The following is a 12,382-nucleotide window of genomic DNA, read 5'->3' on the forward strand; positions in this document are numbered from 1 at the left end:
AACTCTGTGGTAAATAAAAAGTACAGACATTATGATTGTGGAAACATGTGTATTTTTTTTGTTCTTATTCAAATTTTTAGGGAACGATCTGCTACTGAATATAGACAATACCTTTTTTCGTGTCATTTTGACCTAATGCTTTTCCACTGGTTGTCATTCATGCAGACACCCTATACGTTGCACAAATTGCTGATTTTTGAATTTGATGCATGTAGGATTGATTGTCAAGAAGGTGCTCCAAGGGTTGTAGAAGAAGCACAGAGGAAGTGAGAAAAAATGCTGAAATTGAAACTGTCCTATTGGTGCGGTACAGCACTGCGACAACAAGGATCCGATAACAGTTGACGCAATCTCTATTATGGGCATTTATAGGTTCCTGCTAGGAGACCAAATCATCAAAGCAGGGATAGTCGGGTTGCTCAAGGTTAAGGCGTACTGGCACCAGAAGCCATTACATTTTGTACTTTTGATATTGTTGATGGATGGACACGTTAGGAGAAATTACCTGTAAAAAGATTTGTAGGTCATGATTATGATAAAGCAACGTCGATGTGATCAACAGTGAAACACATTTTGCTTATGGATACTTTTTTCTGCAAAATGACAAGGATATCCACCATTCCGCATGAGATATTTCGATTGTTATGATAAGTCATCTTTAATTCTGACCGCCACTCCTCCCTTCTTTGCTTTTCACGGGAAGAAGAAAAAGTTTATAAAGAAAACAGGCTTGCAAAACAAAAGGACAAGAAACTAAGGAACAACCAAAGTAAGAAAGTAGGTCATTTAAGGGAAAAAAGAGAGAAGGAGATAAAGTCGAGATCGTTATTTTTTTACGAGGCAGACCGGCGTAAAAGTGTTGGGTGCAACCCGATTTTTGGTTGGTGGACACCGAAAAACGGAAGTTCAAAGGAATGTGCCCGCTGAGGTTTGCTGTATTTTGGTTGGTGCGCGCCCTTAATTTTCGAGTCACGTCATCAGAATTAAAAAAAATCTGACTTCTCTCATTCAAAAAAAATGGATTTTACGACTTACGAGCACGCGGACCTAACAAGAGGCTAGTTAGCGGGGCCTTCACCGCCGAGCGCAGTAAATGTGCGCTGAGGTCGTTGCAAGGCGACCGGTCGAGAATCGAGTCGATACCATGACTGGATGTACCGCTGTAAGATGCGTCGATATTGATACCAGCATTGATACCCGATTCCAGATCTGACAAGCAAAAAATATCGATGTTTCAGAAAGACTACAAATAAGTGACTTACCAGCGGATTGGAAATATCGTTTTCTGACACACACTGGGGACGAGCCGGGTAAACGATGCTTTGCCATCCGGCGACCTATACCAAGTTGTATTGATATGGTTTGAATAGTCAAAGAAACTTTGGTTAGTAAGCTTACCTGCAGGTCTTCTTGCTGGACATTCCGAACTGTAGCCGAGTATATTGCCTTCGTCGTCCAAGCGACGTTGTCTCAGCCTTCTGTCTACATCTCTCAATCTCTTCTTCTTCTTCATAATAATATTCTTAGTCAGTTTAAACGTAAGCATGATAAGTGACGTGAACTTACTTGCGATTACAGACGCGAAGCTGTTCATCTCCCACGTCGACTGTCGTGGAATCACATTGACTGCAAACTTTGCTAGTCAGGTATTCATCGACGCAAATCACGAGCGCTTTCTGTCCCAAGACTTGACGGAGCCGTTAAGTCAGTTAGTTTTTTGCTCAAATGATATATGCCGCGAGTTTATCACGACATGTCGGGCTTCCGTGGCAGCAATTGGAAATTCCTCTTTTGTCTGCGGGAAAGGCGCTAATGTCAGAAACAAAATCAATAACAACATCAATATCAATTGTCACAGTTATGTCACTGGTCGAAACCTACCTCGATCCCTACGTTTAATGAAATTAACAGATAACATCACCCCGTCGGTTTCAACGCTGTAGTAAAACTGCGTGTGTTTTTCATCAGAAAAGCTATAGTGATACGATTGATTAAATGTATGCTCGGGTAAAGAACTATGGAATCCTTACGTGTTCCCACGTCTGCCGCCCGCAGCCGGTTTGGACAGAGCTTATCCAGTGAGAAAATTTCTTCCCATAAGGTTTCTTTGAATAGATCATTCTTATTCAACCGCTTAAATTCCGTCAAAGTAATGAATGCTCCGGGAATTCATTCCCATATTGACTTCGTCTCATTCTCTGTGAAAGAAGCGATGTTGTTTAGTACATAACATCTTTTTTTTTTGGCTTACTTTGAGGATGTTCGGTACATTATGTCCGGAAGTCCATGCTTGATGTAGGAAATGTACACGCCAGTTCCATGGATAGGCACATAGCCTAAATATGCTGTGTAAGATGTTGTGTGTACCGTGTTTGTTTAAATGGAGAAGCATACCAATCTGATGAGATGCCAAAGGGAGAAGTGTCCATCTCCTTCCCTCATATAAGATTGCTCTCCGAAGGAGCCAAGCAGAAAAACGAAGAAGGCCTGAAATGTGCGTTGAACCAGTAACTTCTTCAATCGCATCGGCTGTGGTGGTGGTGCCAAACGACTGGTTGAATTCATGGAGCATATACCCATAAAATTGGCGAATCTGTTCAATTTCACCTGGGACACCTTCCCAATTGTCCATATTGAATTCTTTATGCTTAAGCAAATGAAGGACTGCGTCATTTCCTAAATTGTAACTGTAAGATGATATACGATCGAAAAATTGTAGGTTAACTAGCTAACGTTTTGCGCTTCGCGGTTGCTGGACTTCATTGCGCTTGGCGAAAGACCGCAAAAAGGCTTCCCAGACACGAAGCATGTATTTTTGATAATTCCCTCCCAAATGTAAGATGTCGTCTGTGAATCTTATGGTTAGATCGAAATAACCCATTAAAGTTTGTTTATTACTTGTATGAGCTTTGGAGGCGTAATCGTCTGCAAGATCCAAAAGGATTGGTGGCCACTAGGAAGCTGATAGCCTATAAACGAAGTATACGTTAACTTCCCCTGCAATGATGTTTTATGTATCTGGCGGCATAACGAACCTCGATTTACGGGAAGGAAAAAATACTCAAAGGTATGCCATAGGCCCAATTCCTATTGGATGTCTCTGATATTGGGCGCGTTGTTAAAAAAAATTGTCAGCGACTATGGAAACCGGAGGATGACTAATTCACATACCGGCGCCTCATCTTTGACAGCGTGCAGCTGCCAACATAAACATTTTTTATAGAAAAGCTTGTCATGGAGGGGTGGACAAGCAAAATGTAAGGGATTATTGGCCCATTGCAGAGCATGTAGTAGCGCAAATTGTTTGCGTCTCTTCGTAGTAGGGAATATTCCTCGGCTAGCGTCCTTAATAGTTGCTAGATTGAAAGATATTGAGCCTGCATTTTCCAAGTGACGTGTATGTAAAAGTCATCAGAGCTTACCCGCAGTGACTTGTATTCGGGATTCAGGAAAATGTAGACAGCTTTCGTGTATGGACTGTCAAGTACCTGATGTCGCGGATCGACGCTGGTGTATATTGTCTGCTCATGTGATCATAGGATGTATATCAGTATATGTAAAACAAATAGTAGTGTTGTTGTAAAGAAGTTAAGACTATATAAAGCAGTAAAATTAGATCGGTAGTATGGATAAACACAGGTAAGTGCAAAAAGAAAGATAAATGACGAAAAAACGTTAAAAAGAGAGAGGGAAAAAAAAAGAAAGACAATCTTTTTTAGAGGATCGAGCAGCTCTGTCTCGTTCACGTGACCCTTGTTTCTATCTACCGCAACTCTGCTCATGCTCTATCATCGGCTGATGGAAAATTTAAAATACAGAAGATAAAAGAAGCGAGAAGTTAGTGAGCACCAAATATACTTGACAGCTATATGAAATCAATGTGAACTCGGTCGAGAAGAGTGGTAAGAATTGATAAGAACAAAGAAACCCAAAAAGAAGGAATGACAGCAAGGGATACTTCTGTTAGGTGTGCACGGATTGGGTGAGAAATAAACCTCGCAAAAAGACGAGTGTGAGTTTATAACACAGATTTTCTTAGTAGACTGTATCCAGCTAATGATCAAAGAAAATAATCCACACGAAAATCGCAAAGGGCGGGAGATGAACTAATAGACAGGAACAGCGCAAACGGCAAATCAGGACAGAACTGGAGGACCCTAAAAAGAGAATGGAGTATGTTGATATCGGTGTGTTCATTCTCAATCATGACTGCTTGGAGGCCTCATGTATGACATCCATACACACAATAAACAAGTTGGACTTAAGCTGTATTGGTAATTGCCGATTTATTTAATTTGGAATAAACCGAAGACCTTGCCACTATAAATATATAACCCCACCTATTTACTTACCTCCAACTGCCATCGACTCATCAAAGCAGTTATTGACCATCCATCATCAGCGTTGTCAAACTGCATATAATACCCATTTTCGTTAACCTTCTGTCCCCCTCAACGCCAAACATTCATGAATATTTTCATGAAGTTGGAATCTCTTCTTCAAGATTCGTTGGATGACCTTGTACATATGCATGTAACCGATGGAAAAAGCTTTCCGGTTCGAGGGCCTCACCATCCCAGATCTACACGACAGGTTCAACGTATAACACTGAAGCAGAAGAAAAATTATTTACTTTGTCAATGTGTCGCTGTTCATACGAGGCATCCGATTGATCTGCGCCCAGGTAAAATTGCATTAGTACCTGCCCTTCAATCCATCTGAAAAGAGTGGAGTGGAGCGGGCCAGAAGTCCTCCAAGTACCTGGGACGTGACTCATGCTTCCAATGGTAAGTCACCTTGAATGGCCAGCGTCGGCGTCGAACGATGAGGCGGCGATTCTAGCCGTGCATCCACACCGGATGGAGGGACGAGTGCAGCACCTTTTTGCCTGAGGCACATATTTCCTTCCCCGCATGGCATTGGTATACAACGGAAAACTGGACTAGGCTCGAGGGACCCTTTCTGAGGAACTTACAACAATACTTGGCTTCTTGTTTCTCGATTTAATTTGAGCAAGCACATCCTGCGGAAATATCGAGACGGCAGGACATTCAGATGCAAAAGTCTTCAACAGGACGGATAACCGAGTTGGTAGTAGCTTTGATCACGTGATGAAACGGACATGCTATTGATAAGGTAAGACACACGCGCCAGCAATAGTGTTGACCTAGAAAAAATAGACACAACATATACCTTATGAAGAAGAGCGGAAAGAGAGGGAAAATAGACATTCAGCGGTGTTTATTTGTATTTTGTGACGCGCAGAAATGATGACATGCACTCGATGGTTGGTCCTCATAAACAGTCACAGTACAACGAATCACTGTGTGAGTGATGCTTTGCAGAGTGGCCAGCCAACATCTTTCCCTAGTCATGCATCACAATTACCAAGCCATTGTCAACACTTTCGGTGGTTTAGGAACGTTTTGTTTTTCCTTCACCGATGACGATGATCACACGGTCTTGGCTTTGAAAAAGCGTTTAGAAGCCAGTACCAGCATTACTACAGAAGAGCAACGCATTACTAGCTTGGGAGGCCGCCCATTGATTGATAGCGATGATATCTTTTGCGATTCCAGCGAACCTCGTTTTCTCAATCTTTCTTTGAGATTACGAGGAGGCAAAGGCGGTTTTGGATCCATGCTTCGTGCTCAAGGTGGTCGAATGAATGCTCAAAAAACTACCAATTTCGAGGCCTGCAGAGACTTGCAAGGCCGACGCATTCGCACAGTCAATGACGCAAAAAGGTAATATACTCATTAATATGCTCTGCATTCTATATGAGCGGCTGACACTGACATACGCTTTTCTCATTATTATGCAGACTACAAGCAGAATTGGATGCAATTCCTGAACGCGAGAAAGAGAAACGTGAAAAACTCCAGAAAAAAATCGAAAAAGCACTCAAAGAATATGAACCCAGGAAACACCTATTTGACGACAATCAGTTCTTGGAAGACCGTGAACAGATGGTGGAGAACGTTAAAAACGCAGTGGGTGGATTATTGAAGAAACAAAAAGTTGACCACAAGCCTGTCAAAGCTGCAGCCATTATCTTTGACGATGAAATGGATAGCGAAGACGAGGACGATGAAGAGGAAGACGACGACGACGAATTGAAATATGACAACGAGCAAACAGAAGTAACGGAATCAGAATCTTCTGCTAAGAGAACAAAAACTGAACCGAGTAATATCACCACAAGTGACGGGCAATTTAGCACAGGTGGCAGTTCGAAAGATAAAGGAAAAGGCAAAGCATTTGCTTCAAGTAGCAACAGCAACGGAGACGACAACGATGACGATAACGGAGATGATAAAGACTCCAAGAAGGTTTTAAGCGATTTCCTTTCTACCAACTACGACGAGGAATATGATAGCGAAGAAGATGACGATTTTGAAATTAATGAGGATGACGACGATGACGAAGAAGAGGAGGAGGAAGGAGAGGAAGCGCTAAGTGACGAAGATATTTTAGCTGAACAGGTACAAGCAGACGACAAGCAGGACACACAAAATGTTTCCGCTTCATCCTCCAAGGCCAAGGGCGAAGCCATGCAGTCCAGGAAGCGCAAAGATAGAGAAGAATAATGTTCCAACACCCTCACACTGATAGCGTAACGTTACATATCATATGTTGCCCTATTTCCATGCTCATCAATAAATATCCATTCGCAAATCGAGCAATTGCCGTCTCGTAGACCGTGCGTTGATTTGTTGATCAACCGTAGAGGAAGAATAGACTCGATTTTGTTTCCTCTTTTTTTGTTTCTATTATAAAATAGAGTGCTATACTGTTTCGTCATATAACGAAGACGCAAGTGGAGAGAAGCAGAATTATATACAAATTTACAATGAACCGAACATCAGTTATAATCGACACATATTCCATAAAAAGGCCCAAATCTTATGTATACAGTATTCTGAAACTCGTACCGTACTGCGCAAGATTATTATGAGCCGTTGTCGTCGGGTTTCGGCAACGCGTCGTATCGATTTTGAAGCTCAGTCATCTTATGAGCAATCGTAGCTCGCACGCTAGCTTGTAAAGACGGGTCAGTTGTTTCCTGAATAAGTTCCATAAATGCATTGATGCAGTCATCGATGGCTTCGCGCGCGGAGATAAGATCTCCTTGATAGTAAGCTGACCCTCGCGAATCCTCGGCGTAATTAACCTAAACAGCATTGTCAGTGATAATAAACAAATAAAGGCTTCAATTTCATTTTGATTTCTACCTCATCTACAGCCAAAGTGTACAATCTTTTGATTTTTTCAAGGTCTATGGCATGGTTTGATGACGACGACAATGACGATGTGTGGGAACACCTGCGACGAAATATCCCGGGCAGCGTCAAGTGAAGTTTCTCAGTTGTCGTATTGGCAGATTCTGATGTGGCAACGGATATTGCATCACTTGGCTTTGACTTCGATGGGTGGTCATCTTCAACTGCAGCTGATAACGTCGAACATGTGCTGCTCTGTGATGGTTGCCCTGTTTCTGATTCCGACATAGATAGAAACCTATTCATGAAACTCGACCATTTTGATTTCACAGATAAAGCGTGCATATGTGGCAACTGCAAGGTCCAAGAAACGAGTCAATAAAAAGAAAAAGAGTCAAGCTTGTCATGCAATAAAAGGAGGATTTATTTATAAAATGGTAGCAAAATGTGCAGGGGCCAACTTTGGCTAAAGGAGACCCATCATTGGGCAATAAGAGTTGATATTCGCTGACCGCCACCAATCAGTATTCTGCTTATGCGTCGTGAAGGAGAAATGAGGACAAAAGTAAACTACATCTCTACATACGTTTTACAATGAGCTCTACGATATTTGCTGAAATTGAATCTAGCAATAAAATACTGCTAGATAAGAGCAAGGCTTTGGTCATTGTGAGTTTCATATCCAGTATATTACCTATGATCGAGACATTTCTGACAGGTCTGCTTTGTGGATTTTTTGCTGACGAAAGTCTAAGAACATGATGGTGGTATACGTGGGGGAAAGATTCAAGGAGTCTTGGAGAAAGCTCTCTCCTTTCAGTGAATTGTAGGCTATTGGATCATTTAAAGCAAAGGATAGGGTATCCAGAGGAACGAACTGAGGCAAGTTACGCTGTAGTGATCTATCTGAATTACTGCTGCGCAAGTTATATTTGCTTGATATTCAATTTATTGCGATAGGGTGGTGACCAAGCTTTTAGCACAAAGAGTAACTAGGACGATTTTCATTTCTGCTTCTTAAGTTTCAATGTTCCCATGCATTCTTGCCACTGAGATGCAAACACTATTGGTTTTCAGGATCCTTTTCTTTTTGCCTCTGCCATCTGTCGCTGCATAATACAACGTCGCATTGGGGAAAAGAAACTAAGTAAATCTCCTACTTACCTAACCGAAGTTTTTATGCAAGAAGTCTGCCTGTAATCATATGTATCTGTCGCACTATTTGTGTCAAGGCGTGTTGAATCCGTGAGTAATACGATATTGTATGAGCAAAGAGTCCTAACACTTCGATTTCATATAAATGAAAGAAAGCAGGCTATCCAAAACAACATTCTCCAATTGGGTGGCCGCTGTTCGCGATCCATACGAAGTAGATCGATTCTCTTTCCTGCTTTCTTCGAGCATTCAACTCTATCCAATACGTCCTTCTTGTCAGAATTTGATCCAGCTCATTGATGATATTCATACTACTTCTCTGCGAGTCTAAACGCTTCGAATACGTAGATCCCAAAGGCGCTAGAAGATTCACCTTGACCTGTATGCTCCTTTCGAAGAGCCACATCACTCTACATTATTTTCAAAAATATGTGCCCCAGGAGAACCCCATGATTGACCGTGTACAACGAAGGGGATTGCGAGGCAAGAATACTTCCACTTGTTTGAGATGAAAAGGATTTTTCCATTATCAGAAGTCTAGAATCATAGTGATGCACATTGATCGAAAATATTTATTTACTTGAAATATTCCACCAGATCTATGTTCTTTATTTGACTTAAAGATCCAATAAACACAGACCACACGGGTGTCCTGTTTATGCAAGGCGTCCAAACGCCTGAAACGGAAGATCCTTTGACGTCTCACAATCTCCGAGCAAATTTAGTCGATGTCATTATTAGGAGAGCTGCTCTTGGGGTTATTGATATGCTGCAGTCAGATGATGAATCCGACAGTGATACAAGTGCATCCGAAGGCTCTCAGCGACTACGCTGTATGTGGATACAGAAGAGCCACACAGAAGAATGTCACTGATCGAATTCCTTCAGAAAGGCGGTCGACCTTCTGCTTTCATTACTGCGGTTTGATGTCGTTTGGAGGCCTTATTGTAACCAGGATAATTGGTAAAATTGCTGTGTAACCTATATTTATCATGCTGTTCGTATATTTTTGCTGGTATATCAAGTTTAAACTGAGATATTGTATAAGCAGAAAAGGATGGGTACTCAAATACTGTACTACCTAGCGGCAATCAAAGGCTTCGTCCTTGAGCAGTGGAAACAATTGCAACCCAGAAGAAATATCATCCATCCCTCCACATGATCGCCCTGACGATAGAAGAAATACTCTCGTTGTCTTTGGTAACGGATCCTTTTTCCCAACCTATTAAAAAGTAAGCTCCCTGCCCTTACCAGATCTGTCCTAAAACAATCACGACAAAATCATGGGCAGAAAAGTAACCAATAGAGTAATACCTGAAGATTACACTTACATTCAACAGCGACGCGTCCGAGTTGTTATGGTCCAAAACTTTTGACCTCTCAAACGGGACCCAAGTTCCAAAAGGGGCTTGAAGAGACAAGATGGAGCGTTCAGCCAGCAAAGGAGAAGGAGTTAAGTTCCATTCTGTATTTGTGATGCGAAACCGAAACACGGTGTGGAACAGATAATGATATGTCGCCGAAAAGCATCTGATCCAGTCTTTTTTACGTATGGCCAACAGTCAACGACGACCGGTCAGCCCATTCATGCAGAGTGAAGAGTAGTTTTCATGTTAACTTATGAATGCTGTCCAAAGCAGGAGGACGGCACAAAAAAAACGAGTAGTTTGTGCTCATTAGTTTAATGATCATATAGTATGGTAATGACGAATATGTTGTAATGGATTATAATGAGTAAGAAGGGAAGGGAATGAAGTTAAATGTGCATGATGTACTCAGAAATTCAGGCTAGCTTAAAACAGAGGTAGCGTGATCACCAAGAGCAAACCCAGCCAATACCACAGGATTTTCAAAGGACAATAACAATATAAGAGACTATACAATGATGCCGCGTCTGATGATGCGGAAGGCGCCACTTTGTTCAATCCATGATTGCTGTTGCTGTCATCACAGACTGATCGAGGTTTCGGCGATTTTACGTTGCCTTCCGTTGTATAGTTGGTCTTTGTTAAAACCGTAGAATATCCCATTGAGTCAAGGATACGAAGGATTCCAGGACCAACAGCGGATTTGTAGGTATGCTCTGTAATAGAACCGTTGGCAAGTGAGCTGTTATATCGTATGACAGGTATATCACTGTAGGTATCTTCGACAAGGTCTTCAAGCGTCTGCCCAGTAATGTAAGTGGCCGTCATCAGAAAATCAGGTTTCGTAGCATAACTGTCATCGACATGAGAGATGGACATGCCGGGACGGTTACTGGTGCGGTCCAGCTGTTCTAGCTGCGAATTGAGGACATCTTCTCCAGTTAACAGCGTCATGCTGTGGTAGGTTTGGTTCAAATAAGGATTGAGATTATAGGAACTGTTGGCGACAGTCGTTGGCGGGAATTTAAACTTGAGCGTTTCTTTCTGCGTCATTGATATCCAAAGTCGATTAGCGTCTATGGATTGAGGGGATGCGTTGAATTCTTTGACAAAGTTGATAATAAACGCCGCACTATCCTGAACGCAGAAATTTTGCATGTCGAATCCAAGATCTGATAAATTGACCGGTTTGGTGACGTTATCCTCATCTGTTTCCAAGCTAACCAGGTACTTGTCGAATATCATTGTTGGTTGAAAGCCGGTAATAAAAGTTGGGCCTGTGTTATCATTCACAAACCAATACGGTCCAGGCGTCACCAACTGAAGATCACGAGGGTCGATGATGCCATCAACAAGTAAACGGAAGGGTGATGCATCCGTCCAAAAATAAGCTGCCCATGCACTTATAAACCCTAGTCCATGCAACAATTCGTGTAAAACAATATAGCGAAGATCTACTTGATCAGGACCAATCGCCGTATCATTCTATCATATCGTCATTAAACATCTGTCATTGACTTCCATCCTTCTTTCATATATACCTGGAACCAAAATTTGCCTGGACCTGGGACGCCCGTGCCATTCCAACCGTGGCTCCGAGCTTTATCATAGTCAACGGCGTTCAAGTAGATATCATGGTTGATTTCGATATCCACATCATAGTCGGCCCATACCGATGTATTACTGTAGGGAGCCAACTGCTTCGCCAGGGCTTGCGGATAGACGTAGTTAAGATCGGCTCCCTCTTCAAAGGGGAGAGTGAACTATAAGTCAGAAGTTAGCATTCATGCGCTCCGCAACAATGATCTATCAGAATGTACCTGGGAAGTTGGTGCACCCCATGCCAAAGTACTGTTTGTGCAGCGTTTATCACAAAAATTGTAGTAAGTTACTCTAATACTGAGGGACGAGAAGGTTAGGAAATTACAACGCTGACATCCAGGTTGTATAACGTACATGAGGTCATTCTTGATGTCTACAACTCGGGTGAATTCGTCGATTGCAGATCGTACTGCGGTTGATACTTTGTTGCAAAAAGTCGTTGTGAAATTGCATGCAAGCTGGTACCGCACTCGTTTGTCGGATGTATCATAGACGGGTATCGTATTATTGGGACCAGAAGATGGAGAAGAGGGTGTTGCGATAGCTGTGGATATAGTAGAAGCCAATGCGGTGGAGATGGTTGAAGGGGTGGTTTGGGAAGTAAAGACAGTAGTAGAAGGTCGTTCATGATGAGTAGGATCGATCTCGGGAAGGTTGTCTACATAGTTCATCGCAAATGAAACGGATAAATCTTTGACGGAAGCAGCATCGTCTCCATATATTGGCTCTGTAGCTCCATATTTTATGGTAATATGTAGTAGAAAAGCATATAACAGCAGAATTCTGATGCTTATATAGCGTAATGTGAGTCCCATAGCCGGATAAGCCGCTTCTAGGGGAAGATTCCAAACATGCGGCAATGTTCCCCAAATCGTTTGAAACCCTCACATTGAGATTGGATTGGACGTCACACACCCAGCCAGAGAAATTACCATTTGGGGTTTTTTGGTCTCACCTTACAAGCTGAAAAAGAAAAGGTTCAGAGACAAAGTTTGGAACATCTTTTCACGTAGTTTTACCAAGTCAAAACGAAAC

General features: G+C 42.1%; 5 protein-coding genes across 5 annotated transcripts; 1 reads left to right on the forward strand and 4 right to left on the reverse strand.

The window, feature by feature from the left end:
• Positions 1-491: 491 nt before the first annotated feature.
• On the reverse strand, positions 492-2,271 carry BYT42DRAFT_549509 (uncharacterized protein; the record flags this gene model as incomplete). Its single annotated transcript, XM_051566078.1, has 7 exons — positions 492-505; positions 1,036-1,209; positions 1,263-1,337; positions 1,399-1,427; positions 1,567-1,687; positions 1,882-1,973; positions 2,252-2,271. The coding sequence occupies 7 exons, from the start codon at positions 2,269-2,271 to the stop codon at positions 492-494; spliced, it is 525 nt and encodes a 174-aa protein (XP_051418975.1).
• Positions 2,124-2,971, reverse strand: BYT42DRAFT_127196 (uncharacterized protein). The gene is made up of 3 exons (XM_051562174.1): positions 2,734-2,971; positions 2,395-2,676; positions 2,124-2,336 (listed from the first exon to the last, which is right to left on the reverse strand). The coding sequence occupies exons 1-3, from the start codon at positions 2,879-2,881 to the stop codon at positions 2,248-2,250; spliced, it is 519 nt and encodes a 172-aa protein (XP_051418976.1). The 5' UTR covers positions 2,882-2,971; the 3' UTR covers positions 2,124-2,247.
• A 2,319-nt stretch (positions 2,972-5,290) lies between these two features.
• On the forward strand, positions 5,291-6,719 carry BYT42DRAFT_586333 (telomere stability and silencing-domain-containing protein). The gene is made up of 2 exons (XM_051570055.1): positions 5,291-5,747; positions 5,825-6,719. Exons 1-2 carry the CDS (start codon positions 5,335-5,337, stop codon positions 6,588-6,590), a joined length of 1,179 nt encoding a protein of 392 aa, XP_051418977.1. The 5' UTR covers positions 5,291-5,334; the 3' UTR covers positions 6,591-6,719.
• Positions 6,720-6,952: 233 nt separating this feature from the next.
• BYT42DRAFT_617890 (uncharacterized protein) lies at positions 6,953-7,511 on the reverse strand (the record flags this gene model as incomplete). Its single annotated transcript, XM_051572217.1, has 2 exons — positions 6,953-7,174; positions 7,236-7,511. The coding sequence occupies 2 exons, from the start codon at positions 7,509-7,511 to the stop codon at positions 6,953-6,955; spliced, it is 498 nt and encodes a 165-aa protein (XP_051418978.1).
• A 2,660-nt stretch (positions 7,512-10,171) lies between these two features.
• On the reverse strand, positions 10,172-12,018 carry BYT42DRAFT_504329 (uncharacterized protein; the record flags this gene model as incomplete). The annotated part of the gene is made up of 4 exons (XM_051564964.1): positions 10,172-11,230; positions 11,287-11,508; positions 11,566-11,644; positions 11,702-12,018. The coding sequence occupies 4 exons, from the start codon at positions 12,016-12,018 to the stop codon at positions 10,172-10,174; spliced, it is 1,677 nt and encodes a 558-aa protein (XP_051418979.1).
• Between the last annotated feature and the right edge of the window lie 364 nt (positions 12,019-12,382).

Source organism: Radiomyces spectabilis (assembly GCF_025331425.1).
Source record: "Radiomyces spectabilis strain NRRL 2753 chromosome Unknown BYT42scaffold_15, whole genome shotgun sequence".
Lineage (NCBI taxonomy): Eukaryota > Fungi > Mucoromycota > Mucoromycetes > Mucorales > Radiomycetaceae > Radiomyces > Radiomyces spectabilis.